The sequence below is a fragment of the Pungitius pungitius genome, chromosome 18 (assembly GCF_949316345.1).
Source record: "Pungitius pungitius chromosome 18, fPunPun2.1, whole genome shotgun sequence".
Taxonomy (NCBI): domain Eukaryota; kingdom Metazoa; phylum Chordata; class Actinopteri; order Perciformes; family Gasterosteidae; genus Pungitius; species Pungitius pungitius.
In genome coordinates, this window is record NC_084917.1 from 16221598 (window position 1) to 16249235 (window position 27638).

The 27638-nt window shown below is 40.9% G+C and overlaps 2 protein-coding genes across 7 annotated transcripts; both read right to left on the bottom strand.

Moving 5' to 3' along the window:
- Positions 1-975: 975 nt before the first annotated feature.
- On the bottom strand, positions 976-19104 carry auh (AU RNA binding protein/enoyl-CoA hydratase). 3 transcript variants are annotated; one of them, XM_062558811.1, is made up of 10 exons: positions 18860-19104; positions 14311-14378; positions 13949-14036; positions 13543-13629; positions 13177-13284; positions 12420-12476; positions 6867-7054; positions 5834-5884; positions 5080-5127; positions 976-1491 (listed from the first exon to the last, which is right to left on the bottom strand). In XM_062558811.1, exons 1-10 carry the CDS (start codon positions 19032-19034, stop codon positions 1414-1416), a joined length of 948 nt encoding a protein of 315 aa, XP_062414795.1. In that variant the 5' UTR covers positions 19035-19104; the 3' UTR covers positions 976-1413. The 3 variants fall into 3 exon arrangements, with proteins under 3 accessions (XP_062414795.1, XP_037340703.1, XP_062414796.1); XM_037484806.2 differs by having other exon boundaries at positions 13177-13269; positions 18860-19103; XM_062558812.1 differs by lacking the exon at positions 14311-14378 and having other exon boundaries at positions 18860-18994.
- Positions 19105-20069: 965 nt separating this feature from the next.
- On the bottom strand, positions 20070-26921 carry nfil3 (nuclear factor, interleukin 3 regulated). Of its 4 annotated transcripts, none has more exons than XM_037484802.2 (2): positions 26824-26921; positions 20070-22453 (listed from the first exon to the last, which is right to left on the bottom strand). In XM_037484802.2, exon 2 carries the CDS (start codon positions 22342-22344, stop codon positions 21271-21273), a length of 1074 nt encoding a protein of 357 aa, XP_037340699.1. In that variant the 5' UTR covers positions 22345-22453; positions 26824-26921; the 3' UTR covers positions 20070-21270. The 4 variants fall into 4 exon arrangements, with proteins under 4 accessions (XP_037340699.1, XP_037340696.1, XP_037340698.1 ...); XM_037484799.2 differs by having other exon boundaries at positions 26697-26865; XM_037484801.2 differs by lacking the exon at positions 26824-26921 and adding an exon at positions 26334-26666.
- Positions 26922-27638: the final 717 nt, after the last annotated feature.

The window sequence follows — 27638 nt, forward strand, 5'->3', positions numbered from 1 at the left end:
GTGCCTGCTGGCAGGTGGCTTTATGGAATACATCATCATCCAATGAGATCTTTCTGGCAAAAATAATTATCTCAACTCTTTCACAATAAGTAGATTACATATGTCACTGCCCGCCTGGCTGTCCAGTGCGTCCGGCCTCTGTAGTGTCGATGGAGTGTGAATAATTACAGCATGCCCACCAATGTGCGGGTACTTCTGACAGATGAGAGCCTGGGTGCCCCCCCTCGTTGGCCGTACCGTTACGCCGCCATATCGTCCGCCACCCCCCAGTCGGCCGCATCGTCCGCGCCACCCCCCGTACCTATGATTTAATAGTCTGGCCAGTGTTCAATTTACACCAGATGTAATGGAACGCACATCGTCCACTTTGTGGTCAGTCCTCAGAATATTTCGATCAAAAGTCTTGCGGATCAACAAGATGTTATTTGGTATTTGTGTTCTTTTTGGAGAACATGTTCTGATCTTCTATGAACTTTCTCGTGGTGATGTGTTTTTTGGTGTCTTTTTGTTGAGCCATGACCTTTGACCTCTCTGGAGTCCAAAATCCTTAGAAATGGCTTTGTGACTCCATCTGATAGTAATTGACATGTAAAGGGCATGCATTAGCCTTTACATGGCACTGTAGTCATCACAATGAAACATCCCCAGGCAATGACTTGATTAACTATTTTTGGAATTACCAGTTTTTGCTTATGCATCATACATTTTCAGAACAGAAATCTGAACATTGGATAAAGCCCGGTTCCAAGTTCTTGTTTCATTTTGCTCACATACTAGAGTAAAAATATTGTACACAACTAAAAATTCCATTAGCCATAAAAATCCATTAAAAGGTTTATGAACATATGAAACAGTACTACTCCCTTTCATTTGACGTACAACCTACCCACCTTCAAATGAATGGGAAGACCTTTTCAACAAGTCTGATTTGGTGTATATACATATCAAATATAAAATGTCATCTTGCAGACAATATTCAAATCAAAGAAAAAATGTTTTTTATTTCATGCAGACATTGCTGGTGTTATTCAGTGTTACCGCAGTGGGACATTGATACCAAAAGCAACACAAATTCTCATTCACATGAAGCGTTCACAGAAATGTCTAGTTCTCAGTTCATTAGCAGTCAAGCAGATTCGTCATTTAATAACAACTTAACGTTTTAGATTTTAAGTTGGTAAAGTAAGTTTGAAGTATTGTAAGCAGTGGCCAATGATTTGTTGGTTAGCTTGGAGGTGGTTGTGATTTCTAGCAAGTGCTTTAGACCTGCACATTACAGTCCCTAGCAAAAAATCCAGCCTGTAACGACTCTGAGGTCCTGTACAGGTTTCTCCCCATAGATATATTGGAAGCAGTGGAAATGTAGAAGGGTATAAGGCAGAACCCTGTTTAGTTTCTGGAAGGAGTGTGGCCTCACTCTCCCTTGAAGTAAGGACGCCTCTTCTCCTTGAAGGCAGATAAACCCTCCAATCGATCTTTTGTTGGTATCACCTGAAAAACAACACATATCCTTGAAAGTGATGACACCTGGGTTTGCTAGTCAATTGGATATCATCAGTTACAGTGTGTCAACCGTCATTATCAGCCCTACAAAGCAGACATTTGAAATCACGGTCTTCCTTATATTATTATTAAAGAGAACTATCCCAGGTAGTCAGTGGCCGTATTGCTGGCTCGACACGGCCGGCCTATTTCATTTTTGCCATATCTGGCCCAGATGTAGCTGTTACAGACATGGCCCTTTTACGGGTCTCTTATTTTTAAGCTTTTAGCAGCTCTCCGTTCTCTGGTTGCATTCACCAGGGAATAACTCTACAAGCTGGGGGGTGTTGCTCAACATTTTATAGCCAATTCCCTTGGCCTAAATACGGCCACTGCAATCACATGTAATATTCTCATGCATGGTTAGTGCATGTAACCTGATAAAATTAGTATCCTGACAGTTTGGATGATTTGAAATGGTCATTTGTTATGACACTAGAGTTTACTTATCATGGCAAAGAATTACGCTGCACTAAACTAAGTGTAAAGGTAAAGTGAAAATAACAATAACAGCCAGTATGACATGTGAACGAATATCATTCACGTCTTTCTAAAACAGCGGTCACGTGAAAGGGAATGAGGAGCCTGTTTCCTGTACTAAACCAATGCAGATTACGTGAAAAATTATCCAAAGACCCGTATCTGAAAACCGGGAAATTAACGAATAATTTTGGTTTCCTTGAATGAGCCTTTGCAACAGTTCCAATAGAAAAAATGAACCAATATCTCTTTGAGAGGGCTCTTTACTCCAGAGTCCATGTAAAGATTCATTAAAAATGAACAAATCGTTCACAAACCACACATCACAACTGCAATTACTTTTGATCACAGAATGGTGGTAGTTGAAGATGGGGAGAGCTTTTTGCATTGGAAGGAAAACAAAGAGGGGCGACATACAGCGGAGAATTGTGCAGAGGAATTCCTCAACGTTTCAAACAGAACGGGGATAGGTGGCAAACTATGCACTGAGGCTAAGCTAGCTGCTAGGCTACATCTAGGTCAACATCTACCCTGTGCTGTACACTGTCTGAAGAGCACCGCCACTGTTGCCCTACCAGACAGTAATTGGCATAAGGAGTGAGAATGGAATGTAATAATAGTCAAAGATTTACCATTTATGTTTTGTAAACAACTCTTGTCACGGTTTCAGGCTTCAACCTCTGGATTTGGGCCGGAGTCACATGAAGAGGTACAAAAAAAAGAAGGCCAGCCAAGACAACAGCTGAAAACTATCAGTTATTAAAAAGCAAGCAAAAAGGTCTCATTGCCAGGTGTCACACAAGACACATCCCTTGGCAATGAGACCTTTTTGTAGACCATCAGTTGGGACTGAACCAGCTGATATAAATTTGCACTGACAAGGGTCTGGATAAAAGCAAAGCGCTGTCTCAAGACCTTTGCAACCTAATTGTTGCAAACCACAATGATGGCATTGGTTATATGCACATTTCTAAACTTCTGAATGTTCCAGTGAGCACTGTTGGGGCCATAATACGGAAGTGGAAAGACCAGGAGCTTTCTGACAGACGAGTGAAAAGAATAATCAGAAGAGTTGTCCAAGAGCCAAGGACCACTTGTGGAGAGGTTAAAAAAAACCCTGCAATTAACTGGTACTGTTTTCTCCAGGCCATGGCCTGTATGAACGCTCACCGCGCAAGACTCCATTGCTGAAAAAAAAGCATGTTTAAAGTTTGCTGCACAACATTTCGAAAATCCAGTGAAATACTTGGAGAATGTAGTGTGGTCAGATGCGAGCAGAATTGAACTATTTGGATGTCATAATACACACCATGTTTGGAGGAGAAATGGCACTGCACATCCCTAAAAACACCAGACCAATAGTGGTGTTTGGAGGTGGGAACATCATGGTGGGGGGCTGCTTTTCAGCAAATGGTACTGGCAAACATCACATAATTGAAGGAAGGAGGAATGGGACAATTTACAGAGACATTCTTGTCAGAAATCTGCTGCCATCTACCAGGATGATGAAGATGAAACGAGGGTGGTCATTTCAGCCAGACAATGATCCCAAACACACAGCCAAGGAAACTCTCAACTGGTTTCAAGGAAAGAAAATAAAGCTTCTACAATGGCCCAGCCAATCACCTGACTTAAATCCCATTGAAAATCTATGGAAAGATTCATAGAAGAGGCCCATGGAATCTTCAAGATTTGAAGACTGTGTGGAAGAATGGGCCCAAATCTCACCAGAGCAATGCATAAGACTAGTTTCTCCATACAGGAGGCGTCTTGAAGCAGTCATTACCAACAAAGACTTTTGTATAAAGTACTGAATAAATACCAGTAAGCGTGTTCAAAACTTATTCCCTGTGTCATTTCACATTATTACACATAACTTCATTTCTGCACTTCTTTGTATGTACCGTATGCATCCACTAGATCGGGCTGTGCTAAATCAAACGTTATTAAGCGTTCACTCCCATGGTAACGTTGTTCAAACGTTAATGTGGATATTAACAATATCTCTGAACCTCCAACTTTCGTTCCTGATTAATGAAAACATTCTTAGCAAATGCTTTCGTGCATCTTGCACCGAGAGGCAGCGCTGGGACAGATGGTGGCGCCTCACGGTGGACCGTCAGCTCGATCCCGAGATCCAACTACGAGCTTTAATATACGCTGTTGGAGCTGGAATTACCGCGGCTGCTGGCACCAGACTTTCCCTCCAATGGATCCTCGTTAACCCGTATGGATCAACCAATTCATCCATATATATATGGAGCTCCGGATTATAAGGCGCACTGTCGTTTTATGAGAGAAAAAAAAGGATTTTAAGTGCGCCTTATAGTCGCGAAAATACGGTATGTATTACCTGGGTTGTTACCAACATCTGGTGAAAATGTTACGTCAATAGCTCCTTGGAGATATATTTACTGAGAAAAATGGTGACGTGTTCAATACTTATTTCACCCACTGTATGTTGTCATGACGCCGCCTTTTTCCTGCTCATATTGACATCATGTTTGCAGCAGTGGCAACCGAGATGAGCTGATTAGGCACTAGTGCAGTTTTTCTAACGTGTGAGGGAATGTTTTATTTGGGGTATTTAGTTAACGCTTTTAATGCATAAATAAACACAAACTAAACGAAGGTAAGATCTATCGCGTAAATAAAAATGAAATCAAGTGTCTGCAGCTCAATAGCAGATAAAAAAATGTCAACGAAGGAATGCAGCTACAGTACCTTTATTTGGCTTATGGTGTTCACATTGTATCATTTTTGGACATACATTTTTTTGATATTTTAAGTAAAAGTGTTTTTGTGACATGAAGAATATATTCAACCCAATTCTGGGGCATTATTCATTCAGAGTTTCAGCTCAGTCGGCAATCGGACCGAAACAAGTCGTTTTTTGATTGCAGCCCTGTGACGGCAGTGTCGTACGACAAAATCGGGAAATTAGCCTCTCTGGCTAATGAAGTACTGTTGATTAGTGATAAGTTGGAATAATTTGAAACACTGCTTCCCTTTCCATTCTTTTACCATGTTACAGGAAATTCTATTTGAATCACTCACCTGAGCGTAACAAGCTTCTTCTATTGCCAGACCTGTTGACAAATCCACCTGAAAGAAAATGTGGCATCTCTTAGTGTATCAAGGGAGTATTTGTAATAGAAGGAGGGGCATCATTTTCAAACAGTCAATTGGCAAAAAACTTACCTGTCTTACCCTTAATCACTAAGAAATATACTTAAATAATGTCTAAATTCACTAAACACAGCTACGTTTTAGAACAGTGTAAGATTATAGTTCGACATACAGCTATCAAAATTATACGTCTCCTCATTTTAACCCAGAATCACTGCACTACTACACAAAAAGGATGGAAGAAAAGTGGTTTGGTCATTTCTGATAACATGGAACAGGCGGTTTCCGAGAATGGGGCAGGAAATTAAATCAGATCGTTGGTTGATATTATTAATTACAGTAAGAAGATGTAGAGACACTGGAAGAGTTGAATGAAGAGCCATCTCTCCAACTATGGCCTTTATAATTAACAAATAGGTCCTGAGTTAAATGCATGAAACCCGGTGGACCGTGTGCTCTTTTTAAATTACGTACAAATTGTAAAGCTACAGTCACAGCCACAAAGCAGGTAGAAAAAGGTTCAGGTTTTAAGCAGTCCACTCTGGTTGCTGGGACCGCCACTTACTCCCCCTTCTGGTGTTGAAGACACTCAAAAGATTCAACGTTGACATTGATATTTTTGCCCACTGTTGGGACCATCAAACATGGTAAAAGGAGTCCTGGACTGATCGATAATACTCACCTCTGTCCCCTGGTTAATTGCCAGTTTTGCCATCCTTATTGCAATTGGACCCTGTGGAGCGAAAAAACAAAGGGCGTTGGTGTTAAAAATATGTCATATAAATACTTACTAAATAATGTTTCGTCTCAGTCAGAGACGGAACAGGTTCAAAGTAGGGGGAATTGCATGAAACCAGGATAAGGGCTTAAGCAAACTGACTGTGTTTAAGTTATTCCGTGGTCTTCTGAGTGTGTTCCAATTTATTTTTATTGACATGCATTACTTGTCACTATTGCTGTCACAAGTTTGATTGATTTTAAAAGCTGTTGAGATCAGTGGTCCCCAATCTTTTTTGGCTCACGGACCGTTTTCATGTCAGACAATATTTCACAGACCGGTAAAGGTCCAGCGGATGATAAGCATGTTGAAATAACGGGTAGTATTTGCCGTAATATCTTTACTACATTTCCAGGCCACAGAAGAATGTGTTACATCAAAAAGGATTTTTTTAATTCATTTTCTCTGATTTTGAAATGCAGCCTTACTTTTATTTAGTTAATGAGTGAACATTTAAATATTTGCAGTAATACATACAGTATATGTTCAGTTCTTTGTAGTCACAATACGGTCAAAGTCAGAGTTTTTGAATTGTCAGTTGTGTAGTGATTACATGCAGATGCAGGCAACTCTATCCCTCTATTTAAACCACACTAAATAGTTCATTATGATGTTCCAGACCTTTGCTTTTACAAATTTTCTCCAACTGAACCTATTTACATTTAAGTTGAATCCCACTAATCCAAAGTATGAAAGCCAGAGACTCAGTCAGACCTGTGAGCAGCAACTTGATGCTTGCAACTTGTATAAAATTAAACTGTTCCATTCTTGCAAGAATTAAATATCCTTTTTAATAAATCATTCGTACTATAATCATTATGAACTATTCAATGGCCCAAATGCATAAAATCTAGTGTTGCCATGACATTCATCACCGTTTGGTTTTTCCCTCAGTGTATTGATTTCCTCAACGAAGCCGTCTGCTTGTCAGTGTTACCTGTGGGTTGATCTCACGAGCCAGCTCCAGAGCCCGCAGGTAGGCAGCATCTCCACTCTTATTCTGCTCTACCGAATGACTGGCAAGACCAAGGCGACATGCCTCGGTTCCATCAACCACCCGGGCAGCAAAGATGAGCTCCTTAGCAAGAGAGACACCAATCACCCTGGGGAGGCGCTGTGTACCACCTACACAGAAAAGAACAAAGCTTAAATCAGTCATTCGGGAGACAGAGAACACATTGGAAAATGTCTGTGTCCGACCATCCAAATAATTCAGCTTATGAGACTCCTGCTATAACTCAATAAATGTCTATATCTAATACTTTTTCAAATATTAAGAAATATAATGAATATTGTTTAAGTTAGGCATTATTGTGCTGGTTGTGGACATGTGTCTATGGAATCCAATGAATTAGCCACAACTGGCTAGCTAGAAATTACCAAGATGAGATGTTTGGTAATTTTGTCTTGGTCTGAATTTAGAATTCACTTGACTTTAGAATTCAAACAGACCGATAACGTGACCATTTGAATTGTCAAATTTGTTTAAAAAGGTTCCTAACTGAAAATGACCCAAAAGTAGTTTAAGTGCCCCCCATAATAAGAGCTGTTCAAAATCTCTAACGCTAAGGAAAGGAGCTTCAATTTGGGCTGTACAGTATACCGGTATAAATTTCTCACGTACAGTTCATACTGGTGTTAGGCCATAATAACTGACATTGCTCTTCGGCAGGTGGCAGAATTTATTTTTACACGTCGAGGAACGCCTAACGGTCGGAACTACTTGTCTTTACGTGTAACAACAATTAATAACCCTGAAAAAAACACTCTTACAGGGTAAAACACCACAACAGGTTGTGACCCAAACAATTTGTTAATAATTGTACAGGATGTTCAACATTCCTCTCGAAGATCCTTGAGAAATCCGTCACAAATCTATTATGTAACTTTCTACAAAGAAATGCTTTGATGCAAGTAGAAGAAGGATCCTCTACTTGCATCGGACCAAGAACTCATCATCTTCTTGTCTTGCTGGACCTCAGTGCCGCATTTGACACCGTTGATCATTGTATACTGCTGCAAAGACTAGAACATTTGGCATCAAAGAAACGGCACTCAGTTGGTTTAAATCCTAATTATCGGATCGATCTCAGTTTGTGTTTGTGAACGGTGAATCCTCGAGGACCACCAATGTTGGTCACGGAGTCCCACAAGGTTCCTGTGATGGGGTTCACTCTCAGTCCTTGAATCTGAATTGAATTTGAAGCTGAATCTCACAAAACGATGGCCTAGTCGTAGGTAGAGTTGGTGCATTTTTATTATTCCTCTTTGAAAGTGCAAACCAGTGATAACAACTTTACAGTGATAAGAAAACTTGGCCAAACTACAAACAAAAAGAAATAAACCAAAAAGTTACCATCACTGTTACCATGAGCTACCACGGCCACCCTTCAACACAAAACCCTCTGCTCCTTCTGCCATGAGGAGGTTCTCTTAAAAATCCTAAGCCCCTCCCATCACGCTAATTGACCACCTGTGGTTTGTGGTTGCAGGCAATCACTACACCTGCTTCTCGTTCTCTAAACTGTTTGGTGTGTGAGTGTGTGTGTAATTGTGTGTGAGCGCCACGTGAGCAGCCAGTGACGGATGCTCCTTTACAGTTCATATTCTTGGACCAATTTTATTTACCCTGTATATGCTTATTTGGGCAATGTGATACCGCAAAATCTTCCATTGTTACGCAGACGATACTGTATCTGTTGATAGCCCAGAGCGCCTTTGAAGTCAGCTGTCACGTGATAGTATTACTGTAATTCTTTGTTATCAGGCTGCTCTTGCTTAAACCTCTCCAGTTGATTCAGAATGCTGCAGCACGTGTATTAACAAGAAGTAAGAAATGGGATCATATAACTCCTGTATTAACTTCTCTGCACTGGCTTCCTGTTAAATCAAGAATAGAATTTAAGGTACTTCTCACCTACAAGGCACTTGCTGGTGAGGCACCGTCTTATCTTAAAGAGCTTGTTACACTGTATTGCCCTACAAGGCATCTGCGCTCCGTAGATGCTGGACTACTTGTGGTTCCTAGAGTTTTAAAAAGTAGGATGGGGGCCAGAGCCTTCAGTTATCAAGCTCCTCTTTTGTGGAACCAGCTTCCACTTTCAGTCCGGGGGGCAGACTCGGTCAGCTCATTTAAGATAAAGCTTAAAACGTTCCTCTTTGATATTGCTTATAGTTAGGTAGGGTATTGAGAATCGATTGGAATCGGAACTAGCTTTGCGATTTACCCGGTATCGTTCGAAAGTTTAAAATTCGATTCCTAGTTTCGATTCTCAGTCCGCCGGCGCCGACCGGAAATAGAAACCGCTGAACACCAACGAAGAAGCGTCCACCGGAAGTGTCATAACAGCGCGATCGAACATGGATAGCGTGCGTCGGCGGTCCAACGTGTGGTTACACAAACCGAAAACCCGGCAAAATGCAACATTTGCAGCAAAATTGTTTCATGCATAAGAGGGTGCACGTCAAATATAATTAAGCACCTCCGAGGTCATGGAGTGGAAGTAAATGTGTGCCTAGGGTTGCAAACCGCCCCGTATTACCCGGGACATCCCGAATTACTAAGCCAATGACGCGCGAAAAACTACCGGTTGTTGTGAATTTGTGACGCATCAGACCAGTGCGTGCGGGTGCCGGGTGGCCAGAGCGCAGCTGTCCTATCTGTTGAAATGAGCAGTGAGGCTGGCGCTGCAAAGAACAAAAAAGATTGTGAAAGCAACACTCGCATCGACCGCTAGCACCAGGTTAGCCTGGACCAGCCCTTAGTTAAGCTGCTCTAGGCTTAGACTGCCGGGGGACTTCTTAGGACACACCGAGCCCCTCTCTATCTCTCTCTTTCTACAATAATCATTAATAGTTCAGCTTCGTCCCCGGAGTTTGTTGCTTCTAACACCATTGATATTCCCATTTCTGTAAACATTAATGGGCTTCGCTAACTTTGCTTCTTCCACAGAGTATTCATGCTTTCTGGCCTCACAGGTTTCCATGGATCACGGTTCAACCTGGACCCCGTTCCTGCCTCCTGCTGTGGCCCTGCTGACACCTGCTACTGCGATCAATTTAAATGTATTGTACATCTTTTACATTGTTGATTCTGTACACATGACATCCATTGCAGTCTGTCCATCCCGGGAGAGGGATCCCTCCTCTGATGTTCTCCCTAAGGTTTCTTCCCTTTTTTCCCCCCATGGAAGGGTTTTTCATTCTCTGGGGAGTTTTTCCTGTGCCGATGTGAGGGTTTCGGGACAGAGGATGTTTCATGTGTATGACCCCGCTGAACTGCATGCTGGGTACAGCTCACAACAAGAAGTAACTCTCTTGCTACATGAAAACACGTAAAAGAGCGATACAGGAGGAACAACAAGAGACCTCGTACGTGGTTCAACTAAGTCGATCAAATGTCCAATTATCCAGCTCAAATTAACGAGATGATTGACATCAGGCTCTCTCGGTTCCCCAAAAGGTGGATCCGACCTCAAACCGTCTAGTTAGTTTGAACCAGATGTCAGTCATCAGGATAATAGTTTGTGTGCGTCATACGTCAGAAGGCGGAAGAGTCTATTACCGAAACAAGATTGTTTAACTGTACAAAGGCAAATAAACTTAAAGGAAGAGCGTCTTTGTTCTCCGCTGATGAGCCGGAGATGATGATGAACGCATATGAGGAGATAATGTGAATTTCAATCATTTCTGTCGGATGAATTGAACGGATTGTAGTTTTACGTTGTTCATTCTGTACGTCCATCTCTTCATTTAATCCTTTATTCTACCATCGCATGCTTTTTCATTGTTCGGGGAGTTTTTCCTGTGCTGATGTGAGGGTTTCTGGACAGAGGATGTCACATGTGTAGAGACTGAAAAGGCAAAACAGTTACATACTGGGATACCGTCAGAATATTTCTTACTACCGTGATATGGATTTTTGGGCATACCGTGGAGCCCTAGCTTTAATGCTTCCTTACTAAGCTCCTTTAGCGTAGGAACCACTAGACCGGAGAGAATTCCGTCCCACAAATCCTTGCGACGGCAATAATTAATTGGGGTGGAGACGATGCGCCGGTAACCACAGGGTTCATGGTTTGAACCCCGTTTTCTCAGTGTCCCGAAGTGTCACTGAGCAAGACTCTAACCCCAAACTGCTCCTTTGGGAGGGGTTAAATATTGATAATAATTTCCCCACAGGGATTATTAACAGCTAACTTCTTATCAAAAACATGTACTGATTTCTCAGAAAAATTATTTTTCTCCAAAAATCACAAACATAAAGGGAAGAAAAGCCATGGGAGTGTTATAAGAGCAGCTTCAGAAAGCAGACTGTAGGTTTTTGAAACTGCCACTATTTCTAACCACAGAGACACATAATGCATATCCTGGAGTCCCGAATCTCTCACATTATCCTTATTCTTTGATTGGACTCAGATTTGAGGCATGATGTGTGGTTTCATGAAGAATCCCCTCTTTAAGTGTGTTTTTAATCTTTATTCTGCTAGTTCGGTCGAACCGACAGCGATTTGACAATGGGACAGTCCTAAAACCTCACAGAGTTAACGGGAGGGCGCCTCAAAGTCCATGGGTCCGTCTGGGTGGAGATTAGGATTGGGCCTTTGTCTATCCTGTAGCTAACTACAGTCCAGTATGAAACATGACTTGACTATTTAGTCCTCGCAGAACGACATTTAGCAATCCCCTCCCTTCTTTTCTCTCCATCTTGAATCCAAGAGTCATTCTGCACACACAACTGAAAACACAAAGCTCTTTCTACTTGTCACAATCGGGCTGGGGCAGGTTGCAGGGAGGACTCAAGCGCAGAGTTTCTCGAACCAAGTGCTCTTTATTTGAACCAAAACCAAAGACGTGCTCCAACGACGAGGGACATTAGACAATGACGCGACAAAGGACAACAGGCACACAGGGCTTAAATACACAAGGGAGGTGCAGGTGATTGGACACAGGTGGAGACAATCACGCAATCACAAGACAAGGCAGGAAGTGAAGTTAACCCAGGACCACAAGGAACATGAAACTTCAAACTAAAACAGGAAGAGGGACCAAACCGTGACACTACTCCAGGTTTGTCTGGACCACACCTTTGGGTCTTCATCCTTCTAATCCTCTGCAATGGCTTGTTGAACAACTCAAAAGCTTCTCATTTGGTGGCTGAGCTCTGAAAACACTCAATATAAAAAATAAATGCAAAAATAAATGCATACCTTTCACATCTGGGAAACAACACAGCAACAAACAGCTGTCGACTAATTCTATACTTTTCGGACGCCTCCATCTTGTAAAAAAAAAAAAGAAAATCTGTCCTTTTCAGCCCTCTTGACCTGATGGAACTTCGATTGTGACCCATGAACGCTGAATGACTTGGTTTGAGGTGCGCCAGTTAGGTTAGGATCTCACGTAGGGGGATCATTTACCTCCTGCATACTCTTGAGGTGTAGATGAAACATGTTATTACTGGAAGATAAGAAAAATAATAAAGCCTTACCTGCTCCAGGAATAATCCCAAGTTTGGTCTCAACAAGCCCCATTTTTGCAGTACTGGCTGGGGGGAATCAAAGGAGCAGTATTACTACTCACACATAATTACTAATACTATCACTTCCAATTCTACTATGATTTTAAATGTAATACAAGATTTAAAAAATAAATCCCTCTATATCAAGACACTTTATCCATCATTATTAGCAGAGTGCTTTCGTGCCCATCACAAGCCAGAAACACATTGATCTATAGCCAAAGTCCACGCTACATTATCATCTGTAAGGCATGTGGAACCACAAATTGTGACGCTGGAAAATGTAGCACTAAATTTACTTTTTTAATCTTCAACTCTCAAAGTGCTTTAAACTACTTTTCATCAATCCGTCAAGTACTAGTTAAAGGGTTACCCGCTCTACTTCTGAGATACAGTCGCAAATTACTTTAGGTACAACAGTTTGGAGGTGTATGAAGCTGTACAAGACATTTTATTATTATTTAAAACAAATAAAACCTCTCTGAAAGCTGCTGGATCATAGTAGGCTTTACTGATCCAACAAGAATTCTGCAGCATGCTCAGCTGTGGTGGTGACTCATAAAAAATGTCGTTAGCATGGGTGGTGGACAACCCCCATTTAGCAATATTTTAAATAGCCTCATCATTTTAGGTTGTTGACATTAGCTCTTGCTGACCGGTTACTCTGCCGATAAACCAAACGTTTGTGCACTCGCAATGATTCTGGACCTCAAAATATAGTCCTTACAGGTAATTCTGATGTCACAAGCAAGGGCCATTTCCAAGCCTCCTCCTAAGGCCGCTCCATCAATTGCAGCAATTGTTGGTACCGGAAGGTTACCTGTAAAAGAAGAGACTACAAAATCCATTAAGAGTCACAACAAAAAATGTACTCAAACACCTCTCACTTTGAGCCAGGCTAAAAAGATTTACAAAAACATAACTAGCCTAAAATGTCTGGCTGTATTAAAAAAAAAGAAGAAATACAATCATTGCATGACTTCTGCAAGTAAAGACATGTCTAAACAATGAAAAGAGGTATGAGCATGCACCCCGTTATTTTGTAGAACACATTCAAGTCTATGAATGTTCAATATATATCAATGTTTCTTACCCAGCTCTGTGATAAGTGCTCTGGCTTTGGACACAAACGGCCCCACTTCACTCTGATGCATCTTGGACCTCTCTTTCAGGTCAGCCCCTGCACAAAAAGACAAACAATCAATCTGCATGAAGCCGGTTCCTGAAACAGAAGCAGAGGATTGCGGAATGGCCCATCATTCTTTGATCATTCTCGAGCTTTGATATCTGTCAAAACTTCAAGGTCCCTGAATGGAAAGCTGGAAACAACTGGATTCATTGCTGCTCAGAATTTATGGAACATTACATAATAAATTAGACATATTTATTGGATTGGTCAAATGTCTACAACTAAACACCCAGCACGGAAATGGAAAGACATTTAAAACGGCAGTTTCCAAAATCCCCCCAAATGCAAACAAAAGGAGAAAAGATTGTACCTGCACAAAAAATCCCTGGAACCAAACTGCAAATAATGACACTACGCACTCTGTTATCCTTTTTGATATCCTCCACAGCTTCAGACATCTGAAAGACAACAAAAAAATACCTCAAAATATTTTAAATATAATCCCATTTTGTAATAAAAAATGAGGACAGTTAAACCGAGGAACATTGTTTTTTTTAAGATGGAAGGAGATATAGTAGGGATTATGGTTGTCAGTAAATGAACAAAGGTCCTATGGTATTCTAGTTGACAACTACAAATATGATCATAAATGTTTGTTTATTAACCGGCAGGTTAATTGGAGTTATTAAATAAACATGCTAATAAATACAAAAGGTAAACGGCAATACATACCATTTTGACCAGATTTTTGCTTATGGAATTTTTTGCTTTTGGTCGATTTATCCCAACAACAACAATACCTGAAAGACACAGTGGTATCATGGAGATTACCATTGACAGAGACGTATGTTAATGTGGAGTAGCATGTTGGATATAATCTCATAACATGAAAATAAAATGAAATAGCATCTTCTACCAAGATCACATGTAAAGTGTAATGTGGTGTCACAACTGACATAGAGTTCAAAACAGCATCTTATACACTACTGAGGCGATAGTACTAGCGGGCCACCTCCAGTGATGGTGTAATATTAACCACCAAACGCCTCCAGTGACAATAACAATAATCCACTGATCTCGTCCAAATCAGCAAACGTGTACTCAAAAATGATCATGCATTCTAAAAAAGGGTGCAGTGAAAACACTGACTTTTTTTTTGGGGGGGGGGGGGGGGGGGGAATACATGTTTGTGTTTTTGTTTGAGGATTGAGAGGAAGATGAATGCAGCAACGTACAGAGAGACGTCCTTGATAAAAACCTCCGGCGCTCAAGATGGAAAGGAGGTTCTGCAAAGGAGAATGGATAAAACTGCCGAGAAATGCATCCTACTCTCACTGATATAAAAAGTTAGTCTACTGTATACAAATACACTTCTATTCAAATGAACATGGCCATGTAATCAATATGATGATAGGTAGTGACAAAGACGTTCAAAAACAACAAAACGTATTTTAACGTTTCTGGCAGACAATGTTTCCAACTGCTTTCAGGGTCCAGCTGAGCTAGTCTTCCATAGTATTGTTTTCAACTACATTTAAAGTTGCCTGTTATATGCCTTTGCAGCAACAAAAAAAAAGAAGAAATTCCACAGCTTAACTTCCCACGGAAAGTTAAGTTTTCCGAAATTTCCCTTGTGAAAAAGTATCGATACAAATGTTTGGTGTTCCAAGACACGCCAAAGTTAACTAGTTGTTTCAGACCACTCTGCACCAGGGCCCTGTTCCTCGTACATGGTTCAACTGAGTCGATTGAATGGCCCATTATCCAGCTCAAATAAACAAAATTATTGATGTCAGGCTATCTCTGTTCCTCAACGGCTGATCCGCGCTCAAACTGTTTGAACCAGATGCCTGTTATCAGGATAATCGCACGTCTGACGTTAAAAGGCGGAAGAGTCGATCACCGAAACCAGGATTTTTAACAGTACAACGACAAGTAAACGTAAAGGAAGAGACTCTTCTTTCTCCACCGACGAGCAGGAGATAAGATGTGTATATGCATTACATGTTATTTAGCAGACGCTTTTATCCAAAGCGACTTACATTGCATTGCATTATAACCCGTGCATTACATTTTTGCCTGGGGAGCAATTAGGGGTTAGGTGTCTTGCTCAGGGACACTTCGACATGGCACATGGGGCAGCCGGGATTCAAACCACCAACCTTGCAGCCCCCAGCGCACTGCACTACACTACTCCATGCGCCACCATCTCCCCGTTATAGTATATGAATGAATTCTGTACCTCTATCGCAATCTCTCCATCCTGGGGGAGAGATCCTCCTGTTTCTCGATTCCCTTTATTCACCCCATCAAAAGAATTTAAGAGTTTTTCCTGTGCCGATGGGAGGGTTTCTGGACAGAGGCTGCCACATGACTGTAAAGACCCGAGGCAAATTTGTGATATACGAAATAAATTTAAATGAATCAAATTATCATGAAAAAAACTGAAACTTCCTCCTTTGCGAGGTCCTCAAGCCTGACAAAGTAGTTAAGTTAACATTGGGAAATGTATAGGCTTATTTTAAATGCCTCCTCACTTATTTAAATGTGCCTGCTGACAGTAGGCTTCGTGGAATGCATCATAATGAGATGTTGCTGGTGAAAATTATTATTTCTTTCAGAATAAGTAGATTAAAAACAAGCCCAAAGACGAATATGTCTCGAGGAATGAATAGTTATGAGGATATATGTATTGTATCAGCTTACAGGTGCTGGTCATATAATTAGATTATCATCAAAAACTTGATTTATTTCACTAATTCCATTCAAAAAGTGAAACTTGTCAATTGTATTAATTAATTACACACAGGCGTATATATTTCAAATCTTTATTTCTTTTAATTTTGATGATTATAACTGACAAAGAACAATCCCAAATTCACTATCTCAGAAAATTTGAATACAAAGAAAGGATTTTTAGGAATCTAATCAGACATTTGATCAATTGAAGTTTATTAAGCGCCAAATAAACGAACAGAACCTAACTAAGAGCACGACATGCAGCAGTTTTCCAGATGTTGTCTGCATTGCGACACTGTAAACGTACAGTATGAGACTGCTGCAGCGTACCGGGCGTCATCTTGATGTAATAACAGCTCTTTGTGATCTCGGAGAACAGTCTCCCTGGCCCTTTTTCAATATGCGTTCTTGTGTGGACTTTTGTTCTCGTGGACTCGTGAAACGTCATCAGTCGCAGCCCGAGTACTGTTCCAATTCTAAAGTCCGCATTTGGACGAGAACGGTCATAATACCCGGATGTGACTCGCCCCGCCCATTTTACCCGTCATGCATCGGAGCAGGCTCGTCTGTTCTTGTGAGAGCCAAATATCCCAGAATGCATTTCACCTCAGCAACAGGCAACAACGACAGAGGACAATTAACACAACTTTATGTCGAAGTTTATAAATACTACTATATTTAAGTAACGTAATTTTGTGACTGAAGTTAGTTGTTAAAGCAACTTTTCTGCGGTTGGTTTGTCAATATTCAGCCTTCGTAACAATCCGTGGATGTGGGAGATGTGAGGTGTAGTTAACGGACCGTCAGACCCTCCAGCACCGGACGGTCAGCTCATCTCAGCCCGCAGAGAGCAGCCTGTTTTCGGCGAGTCTTCTGTGAAATGCTCCGCCGGTTTTCACGTCTCCGTAGCGGTTATACGCGAGATTTAACTGTACTATAACGAGTCTTCATAAGTTTTAATGTGGTGTCAGAGACTGATGTTGTTCACCGGTTACGTCTGTTTGAGGACAGAGTTTAGATTCATAACTTAATGTTTAAATGTAATTTTAACTTATTATTGTATGTATACATGTATATTATTGTCCATCATTGTGCATTAAAACTAACGATGTGTTAAAGGACATGAGGAGACCGTCATTGAGACTCTACATCGGCAGCAGAACTTCAGCTTCAAAGAAACTCTGAAGCTCTGAATTGTTATAATAATAATAATAAATAAAACTATTCCACATATGAATTATTGTATAGTTCTCTGTAAGATCTTTGATGTGTGGTCAGCAGCTTGCTGTACGAGGACCACTACACTGATTATCAGCCTCTTGATGTTTGAGTAACAAGACAAACGGTAGGTGTGTGTGGGTGCGCATTAAAATATTTACAGTTTATTTTTTGTTACTGTATCCAACCTCCTCCTCCTAAAATGATAAAGCTAATTCAGTGTGATGTAATACAAAAGCCCTGAATTAAATGTTTACCTCAGTAATGTTTTGTGTATCTTCCATCTAATATGAATACAAATTAGATCTACACCTGTCAGTTCAGCAGCACCACAAACTGCAGCTGCTTCATCTGCTTTAAAAAGATGTTGGACTGTATAACAACTCTGTTCTGATCCATTGAGATATTTTGCCTAAATATTTTATGACTGATTAGATATATCTGGTGCTCAATATTATATTTACCATTTCTAATTTTAAATGAAAATGAAACAAAAGCTTGTTAATAGCAAAATACAAGTAAAAAACGTATTAGCAAGACCAGCTGACGTGGGACGTCATCAAGTCAGCTGCTGTTACAATTGCGGAAATGTCCGTTCTCCGTTCTCCCGAACCCGTGAGTCAGGACTTCCGAGTCTGTCTTCAGAGTCTATTCTCGCGGGAACGCAAGTCCGTTCTCGCCGTCTCAGGTATTGAGAAAGGGCCTCTATGAAACGTTTAACGGATATTGCTCTCTCATCAATGAGGAAGAGAGCTGCCCTTTTTTTCCGGGGAGTGGTGAACTAATCCAGCTGGCTCCAATGAACCTGCGCCGGAGCATCATCGTCTTATCTTGAAAATCAGCACGTACGAGGAACGGTGCCCACAAGGTTTCCTCCATACTGACGTAACGTTAATTCAAGTTAAGTTGAACAAACACAGCAGACCAATCTATGGTATCCCCTAGGCTGCTTCGAGCAAAATATCTAGAAGGCAGCCACAAGGTTCGAATGCAGGTCGTTCCGTTCTTTCTTTTAATTTTTTCTAAAATAAACGTCTTCCTGCACGGCAGCAATACGTTTTTGAATGTGTGACGAATCGGGGGACAGGCAGAAAACAGCTGCTGTTAAGTGAACAAACACGCACGCCAAGTTACTAATCAAACATAAGTGACGTCATAAGTGACGTCAGCACGCGCACTCAGCATAAACTCCCTACGTGCATCGGGATTGAGTCTCTCCATCGTCTCGTATTACAGCGAGTTAGCTGGGATGCTAAAGGGACTTCCTTCCGAACACCAACCGTTTGAACTGACACAATGTGCACGGACTCTGGGCGGGACTTACCGGCGTCTTCTCCGTCCAAGTGTCTGACACGCAGGTCATCGTTTGGGTCTGCGCTGTAGTGTCGCGCTCCGTGACCGTTAAGGCGAGAGGCGAACGAGACTTTAGCGAACGCGACATACTGTTTCGAACACGACGTTGCTTTAAAAAAAGCTCTGCGAGCTGCCTGCACCGCCATGCTGAGAACCCGCAGCAGCAGTAGTGTCACTTGACTTTCAACTTTCAACCCAGTCACGTGTCTATGTCACGTGACTTATTTACAGACAGTGCGAAGACAGGAGACAAATACCATAGTAATATTTGTATCGTCCACGCAAGTGAAAATAGTAAATATAAAATGATTGTACTGTGTTCACGTGTACGTTCAAAAGTAATATCATCAAAATATACAGTCAATTTGCAAGACCCATTCCAGATTCAAATATACTACTGGACAATTATTATTGATTATTGAAGATCATTGATGTGCTCCTTTATGTTCTAGCTGGTAATGGTGGAACTAGTACTCATTACTCTATATATTGTTAGGTAGCTTTATATATAATAATATTACATCCTTGTTTGTTGGTTAATTTTAACTTCATATGGATAACATTAATGTGCAGGTTAACTAGTGTGATGTTTTTAAATATATGTAGTGGAGTAAAAAAGTATAATATTTCCCCCTATGATAGAATGAGGTAGTAAAAAGTTGCATTAAAATAAAATATTCAAGTCCATTACCTCAAACATTATTCAAGTGCAGTTGCTTGACTGATTTAAATTAAATTCCATTCTGTCAATGTTTGTAACACATCTTTTGCAAAATGTTATCGTTAAAGTGTTTAAGAACTAAAAGAATAACAATAGGGCTTTCGCCCGACTTTCAGTCGGCTCAGGCCCTAATAAATGGAAACCGTAACCATAACTAGGCAGAACTTAAGACGCCAAAGTTGACTGATGTCAGACTTTTACTTTGGAATAACTCTAGATCTGACTGAAGACATGAGTTCAGATGATGGAAAAGTCTGGCAAATTACCAGCATCACATTTATGAAAGTGTCAAACATCAAAACGATGAGCATCAAAAACCATCATCAGCATTATTCAGACTAAACATCCAGTGTCTCATCTCAAATGTATGGGAATGCGTTGCTTTCCTTTATTGTGTAGAAATGTTTTTCTTTCAATCAACATCATCTAAAGGGGAAGAATACACAGAGAAATGCATTACTCAATTCAGTGACAGGACATTTATTGTAAACAAAAACTCCCTATTACAAGAAATAGAGATATCAGATATAGATAGCTGGACCTCAGTCTGCTGGGCATCCTCATGAGAGACTGAAACTATGACAAGGCACACACAGTTGCTCTGAAATGCACTAGAATATCAACCAGGGGTGTCTGAAATCAGCCATCTTAATGTGGAGGTATAATGTAATCCCCCCCCATATATAGCAGATGAAGAAATACGCCATATGATTAATTCACAGTTCTAGATTCCATCAGTTAATAACACATAAGTCAAACTAATTTGTGGCGTATTATTCTGAACTCTGGAGAATTGTTATTAATACAAATGTACATTTTCTATAAATGGCTCACATTTAAGGACTAAATGTGTTGGAAAATATTCGAGAGCTTTATTAAATCCTGCTATGTTGTTGTCAGCTCCATCAGATGGTAATCACAATTGTCCAGCCAGTGTGGTGCACATACCAAGTGTAACCAGTGGCCGGGAAGGTTTACTATGAATAATCAACAAAAATATTTCAAAATAAAAGCGCTTCAAGAGCTAGTTGGCAAATGGTGAACCAGTGCAGCAAAGTGTATTAAATGTGAGGCTAAGCTCCGCTTAAAGCCTCAAATAAGTAGAAGTTTTTTCCTCTTCTTGATCGATGTGCTATTAACAATAACACAACTTGTCCTGCACATATCTTTCACATTAAATACCTTTAAGCTTATTTAATCCCAGAAACTAAGAAAGAAAATGGAGAAAGCATCAAGTGTCTTCATTTAAGGACATAATTTAGGTGGGCATTTAATGAGGCGTTGATAAAACTATTGAGGCAAATGAAATAAATGACTAATGACTAATAACCGCATGTATGTTAGAGTGGAGAAATTAAGGAGTGGCGAGTATGACATCATTGTTGTACTGACAGAATTAGTGCGGAATTGTATTGTGTACTCAATTGGCCATGTTAACTCTTACAGTACAGCTGGAACTAGAATGAGTGACCAACCGCTATTATTTGAACACTTCTTATTGTCTGTAATCAAAACAATGTTGTACCCCACAGAAAGCACAAGAGTGCTACAACAAATACAGTGGAAATGCAAAATAATACAAAAAAGGCATGCAGAGGAACCTCCTGTGGCTAATGACTTGTTTCACAGACCGACTTCTACCACATCACGTCATAGTTTTCTTAGGGATGGGGGTCAGTGCTGCTCCTATGCCACTGCTCTGACTGATGGGTCCAGTCTTGCATGTTGGTGACCTGTAAGGACAAAGGGCAGGGGGGGGAGTAAGAGTTCAGAGTGGCCCAACAGCATCCTCCCTCTAATCCTCTGACGGGTGAAGAGGACTTTCCAGAGGACTCGTATTCAGGGTCGACAGCTTCCACTTTGATTGGGACACTCCTGGCTTTGATCCTCAGTTTATGTGGCAAAGAACTGGCTTCTGGCACTTTGTGTGTGGAGACGATAACGCTTTTCGGGTTAGTTATAGACGGCGCCAACCCTTTGGGGACCTGCTGCTCGTCATCGCAATCTGATAATTTGCTCACAGCCCCATCGTCTGAGCTCCTGGGAGAGTTACTGGGCGAAGCCGGCTGGGAGTAGACTCCAGGCAAAGGGCTTGCGATGTAGCTCCTGTAGAGTTCGTAGGGACTGCTTCTCACTTGTTCATAGTTGCTGTTCGCTGCTAGTTCCTGCTTGACACCTGCAGTCCTGCAGATACCAGAGCTTCTGTGATTTGCTGTATAAGTCTCGGGCATGTGAGGCAAATGCTTGATAACTGATATGCAGCTGCTGCGCAAGTGATATGGCTCTAACCCGCTGCTGGAAGAACTTTGGCCGGCGATGTGTGGAACAAACTCCTGGTAGAGGTTGGCATTGGCAGAGCTGGATGAATTCTGGAGTTCTTCAGTGTACGCAGCCAAGCTCACAAGGCCAAACTTCAGCTTCAGTGATAGCAGCTCAGCCTTGAGAGAGGCGTTTTCTTCTCCGAGGGCCATCAGCTTGTTCTCAAGAAACATGTCATTTATGCGGCGCTTCTCCCTGGAGCGTTTGGCCGCCTCGTTGTTTTTGCGACGCCTCTCCCAGTACAGGTTGTCTTTCTTGTCCTCTGGGATAAACTCTCTTTTCCTGCGACAGGGCGTCTTAGCCTTGAATGGAACTGCAGAGATTTTGTGGCCTGTCATGTCTCTGCTGGCCCCTTGTAAGATGTCCTCTCCACTATAGGGCTCAGAGGAGACAACCTCTTCCTTCATTGATTGCATACTATCACCGTGGGATACGGTCTATATGTGCAGAGGTCTTTGACTGTACACACTTTTATGGAGCAAAAATAACTGCCACATTGAATGAATCCACTTTAGTTGCCCAAATCTGTGGAATAGACAATGAGAGAGGTTTAGATGACATCGTCAAGATTGAACAAAAGTTCATGATAAGCAAAGCATTTTCATCAAAGTAGGTGCAATGCTTATAAGCATACGCATTGACCAACAATGCTGAAATATGGTCGGTAGTCGGGCAAAAGGTGTGTATGTCAGTCTGCTTGTTATAATAATAGTAGGGGAAACACTGGGTGCAATATTAACATGGGGCCAATGCTTTTTATGTTTCGGTTAAGTATCTCAAAGTTTCATTTTGGTTATCATCTCTTGTTAAATAATAATTTTTAAAAAAGGGGAACAAAAAAAAAATCATACAAATTAGCAGTAGGAGCTAGCGCAAATTGTGGCACTGGCAACTAGCTGAGGCACTTCCTGTTGCAATGTGTGACCGTAAAATACCGTTAACAACAACTGTTATCTGCAGGTTGAGTTTCCGCAGCAAGTTGAAGCAGCTGCCTTGACTTTGCGGCACTGGTTCCAACAGTTGCCGTTTTTGTTTCATAATTTTCCAATATGTGACAATAACATACAGCCTTTAAGCGTACTTGTGTTGTTAGTTGTAATTGGCTTACTAAAAAGACGCAGATAAGTGATTCAATGGCTTCCTGTGTGCAGCTAAGCTAATACGAGCTAAAACGAGTTTGCACTTGTTGCCTTGGTAACGATAAAGGCTATAACACATAAATCACATTCAAATACTTAACAATCAAACAATAACGAGTCAAACACTCAATTAGATTTGGTTGTAGATTTATAAAAAATAAGTTAAATTAGACAATGATATTCTTGATAAATTAGCTGGGATTGACCCCCCCCCCGTCGCCCCCCGTGATCCTTTATGTAGGATAAGCGGTTTGAAGATGGATGGATGGATAAACAATATAAAATTCAACATTTTATTTGTACTAGAAAATAACACTAGAAATAAAATCATGTATGAATTCACATGATGATATAAGATTATATTTCCTACATTTAGGCAACATAAGCAGGCATTGCTATAGTGTCACCAGCACCAGCAGATTAAAATTGTTTGAATAAACAGCTTACGAATTACATTTCACAAGATTTATGAAGTAAGGAACAAAATACTGTTTCCAAAACCTTTGTATACCTGGGGTTTACCAAAAGCCTAGTAAATGTGCGCTGTATTTGATATATATATATATATATATATATATATGCCTTGACTTCCATGACTTGGAAGTAGCCATACTATTACAAAAATAAACCAGAGCAACAGTGACTCATTTTTATTGTACAGCTCCATGTTGAGATAACTGGTTTGCTTTGATGTCGTATCTATAGATCCAAATGAATAGGTTTTATTGGATCTTACCATTGTTAACAGTACAATGTAACTTATCCTGCATTACGGATTACGGTCTCGCATATATACATACATACATACACAGTATAAACATGCAAAATAACCTAGTTTCACTCATGTGGGCCTATGTGATCATGAGGTCAGAATGCACACAAAATTGTACCAAATAATACACACTCTATGCAATTGTCATTTTTTAATAAAGGGGGAAAATTGCCCTTTAATTATGTATCCATCTTTAATGTACCCAACCCACAGAGCTTTAGGTTTTTTTCCACCTCAAACACACATCTGTAAAATGATGTAATTCAGAATACAGAAATAACTGTAGTCATATTGTCAGATATGGACAATAGGCCTACATAGCTGTGTATAATCAATGCTATAACTTTACCATGTTGTTTTCATTAATATCTTGCTGTGGGTTAATACTAATATGAATGACATTTGTTAAGTGTTCAGAAAGCTGGGCAGGAACAAGCTGGTAAAAAGGGAACCTTACAGATAATCTAGTATCTTATTTGTGGTATCGTATCGAAAGTATCGGGTATCGTAATTTTTTAGCAGGTATAGTATCAAAGTCATCATTTTGGTATCGTGACAACCCTGCGCTCCTTTAACTCGAGGCATCTTCAGTTTTAATTTTTCCGTTTTGTGACAAACTACTCCACATCCATATCGGAGGAAACCTCAAGCTTTTATATCCATGGCCTTTGGATTGTTCTGACCAAAATACTAAACTGATCCGATTAAGATGATAGATTGCGCCGGTAACAATAATAATAATCCGGTATCGGCGCTAACTTCAATTTGGAAAATTGGAAATAAATGAAGACGCTGTGGAGATCTCAACACTGATTGTCCAAGACTGACACGTCACATCAAAGATGTTATATTGAAAAGATCACAACAGCACCTTTTCGCCTCGTCTCACTCCCGTCTCAGAAAAGCTGGCCGGCCAGTTGACCCCTCCCCCCAAAAAACGTCTTTTTATTTTTCTAGTATCAGTGTCTGACTGAGATGTGATACTGACTGACTAGCAGAGTAATTCAATTCATTTTATTTTGTATAGCCCAAAATCACAAATTACAAGAGCCCACTTACCCTTGTAAAGAAAGTTCTTTTTTTAAATTTTATTAGTATTCCTTGTTTAGATTGAATTCATATTGAGTTGTAGTAATCAGGATCATGTTTAACTACACTATACTATAACTATATTTTAGCACCTGTTCACAAACTTTCACACAACCTGCGTAGTAGAATAGAGCTCACTTCTCTTGTTGTATGCTCATGACTTTCAAAGCACGTGTATCTTCACAAAATCTCACATTCAAAAGGCTTCCCCCACAAATAGTTATGGGTAGATTTCCTTTATATTGATCCCCTTAAAGTAATTTGTATAGTGTTTTAAACTACCATCAACTTTGAAATAATTGTTTCAACTGGAATGCTACCTAAAAGGCAATTGATTTTGTTCTCCCAAAGGTCCCATACATCCAGAGAAATGGAAGAAACAAAAGCGGAGAGACAGCTGGAATGGGAACACGTGGCCGGGCAGCCTGTAACATGAGGCCTACTTGACACACACCCAACAAACTTGCATTTGGATCCAAATCTAGGCCAAAAGTTTTGATCATTTGAAAATCAAATGTGAACCTGAGAGTTTAAGTTTTGGTCTTGAACATTCAATGTATTCAAAATAAAAATGGACAAAAAGTTCCAGACACAAACTTGAACTTTCACGTTCACATTTGTTTTTCAAATGATCAAAACTTTTGGCCGATGAAATAAGGACTACTGCAGAGAGATGGTGGTTTGTAGAAATAGAGTTATTGGTAAAAAAGGGTCTGGGGTGTGGTTAGATGTCCCAAATGTCTCCCCTGATTGTCCTTGGTTTAAGTCTCCATGAAGGAGTTGATTGAGATAGAAAATTACTACATCGCACAGTCACCCCTGTGTTGCCGGCTACATTTCCTGTGGAATCATTTGTGTCTTTATAAGATTTAATATAATCCTGAAATAGCTTGATGTCATGTTTGGGACTGTCTCCTATTAAGCAATTCTATTAAATTGTTCTGTTGTAATCCTCTCCTTGGTTTGATTCATTTACAAATGCCCATATTTCGTATACGACGGGTTAAATGCATGGATACGAGGGTAGTTTCCAACAAGGCCAAAATGACAGCAGGACTAAATTTGGATCACATGTGATTAAAAATGGGCGGTATATTACCGCAAGGTGGGAGCGGAGGAGGTCACCGGAGGTCCACTCTACACGGCCAAGTTCTATGGCTGCCAGGGGTGCAGAATGAGGTGCATTTGGTTTTCTGGATGCGGGTGTAGGTTCATATAAGATACACGCCTCAGACGGCTGGGAAGGGACCCGGTGGCGATTCACCCCGCTGACATCATCGCCCCCTCCCCGCACCGGCGGTTATCTACGCCCTCAAAAGTAAGCCCTCATGCCGTGAGGTCGGACCAACAACCGCGAGAAAGACGTTCTATAAGCTTGTCCACGCTACTTGGATCAATAACTTACGTGCTCCTAACGTGCGCGTGACGCCAGGTCCCCCTGCCCCACACGGATCCCGGGTATTGAACAGTGTCGCAATCCGTAAACTCCTGGAGTCCAAAGGCCTATAATGCGATACATGTCCCTTCACCAGCCGTTCCCCGCTTCTATCCACACCCACGGCTGCGTCCCAGTCATTGAGCTCTGCTTCCACCCCTCATTGTGTTATTCCGATGCGAATGGGCTGTGAGGGACCTTATCGAGGACAGCCGATGGTAAACGTTAGCCGCACGAAGCGGAGTCACAAGCTAAAGTTAGCAATGCGCCGCTGGCATTCCGGGACGTCCCCACAAACGCAACAACACGCTCAATGGAAACCTGGAACGTTACCTTTTCCACCACCTGGCGAGGGGAGAAGGTGCTCTTCATCCACGTGCCGCGCACAGAGAACAACGGACGTTTCCCATCAGCTAAACATGAACTAACTGCCGATGGAGTCCTTTAAAAAGCGAAGTACCTGGCTCTCCTCCTTCGGGTTATTCCTCTCAAGGTGGCTGCAGCGCCGTGGATGTATGTTATTAGGTCAGCGCAAGTGCATTGGAAGCTTGTGATTCAATGACAGCTACGACAGCCAATCGGGACGATGCATTTTCTAGTTTAAGTCAATGAATCTTGGCTCCACAAAAAGCTCAAATTTTATATCAACAGTATATCGTCATTAGGCAAACCGCGTGTGGCTGATATGTGCGTTTTTGTGCGATATTACACATACTTATAGACGCATTTCACGTTTTCACTGCACCTGCTAAAACACACAGGCACTCTTCTAAACAAGCCTGAAAAGTAATGAATAATGGGCATGTGATTGTTCATCGCTACCATTAAAATATTGTTTCAGCATCGAGTGGGACGAATACAGAAGATTCCGCTTTACCAGCCACATCTTGGAATAAAATGTGATTTAGTGAATACACGTGTGCACCTGGCTCCACTAGAATGATCTTGATAATGAGTATTATTCAACTATAGTTTGAATTTAAAAGAATTACAAGCACGTTCTGTTGTTTAATTCATCTATATTAAGTGAGACTTAACAGAAGGAGGATATTACAAAAAAAAACTCTCGAGGTTCACACACTTCCATTTACAAGCTTATTCTTAACATGTGTCGCTTTATATTTCTTAATTATTGCCCTGATAGTGGAAATTAGTATTTTCAACTGTTCAAAGATTTTCTTCTATTCATTTTCTCCTTTGTGCAGGCCAACAACTTTTAGGTGCACATTGTCACTGCTCCTAGCCCTTTCCCATATCAACCCGAAAGGGAATATT

Bases quoted from the DNA above. Each gene is read 5' to 3' on its own strand.
- auh (XM_062558811.1), bottom strand. From the start codon at position 19,034: ATGGCGGTGCAGGCAGCTCGCAGAGCTTTTTTTAAAGCAACGTCGTGT. The intron at 14,379-18,859 runs GTAAGTCCCGCC...TGTGTCTTTCAG, and splicing joins CTTGGACGGAGAAGACGCCG to GTATTGTTGTTGTTGGGATA. The intron at 13,285-13,542 runs GTAAGAAACATT...TGGATTTTGTAG, and splicing joins AGCACTTATCACAGAGCTGG to TCTCTTCTTTTACAGGTAAC.
- nfil3 (XM_037484802.2), bottom strand. From the start codon at position 22,344: ATGCAATCAATGAAGGAAGAGGTTGTCTCCTCTGAGCCCTATAGTGGA.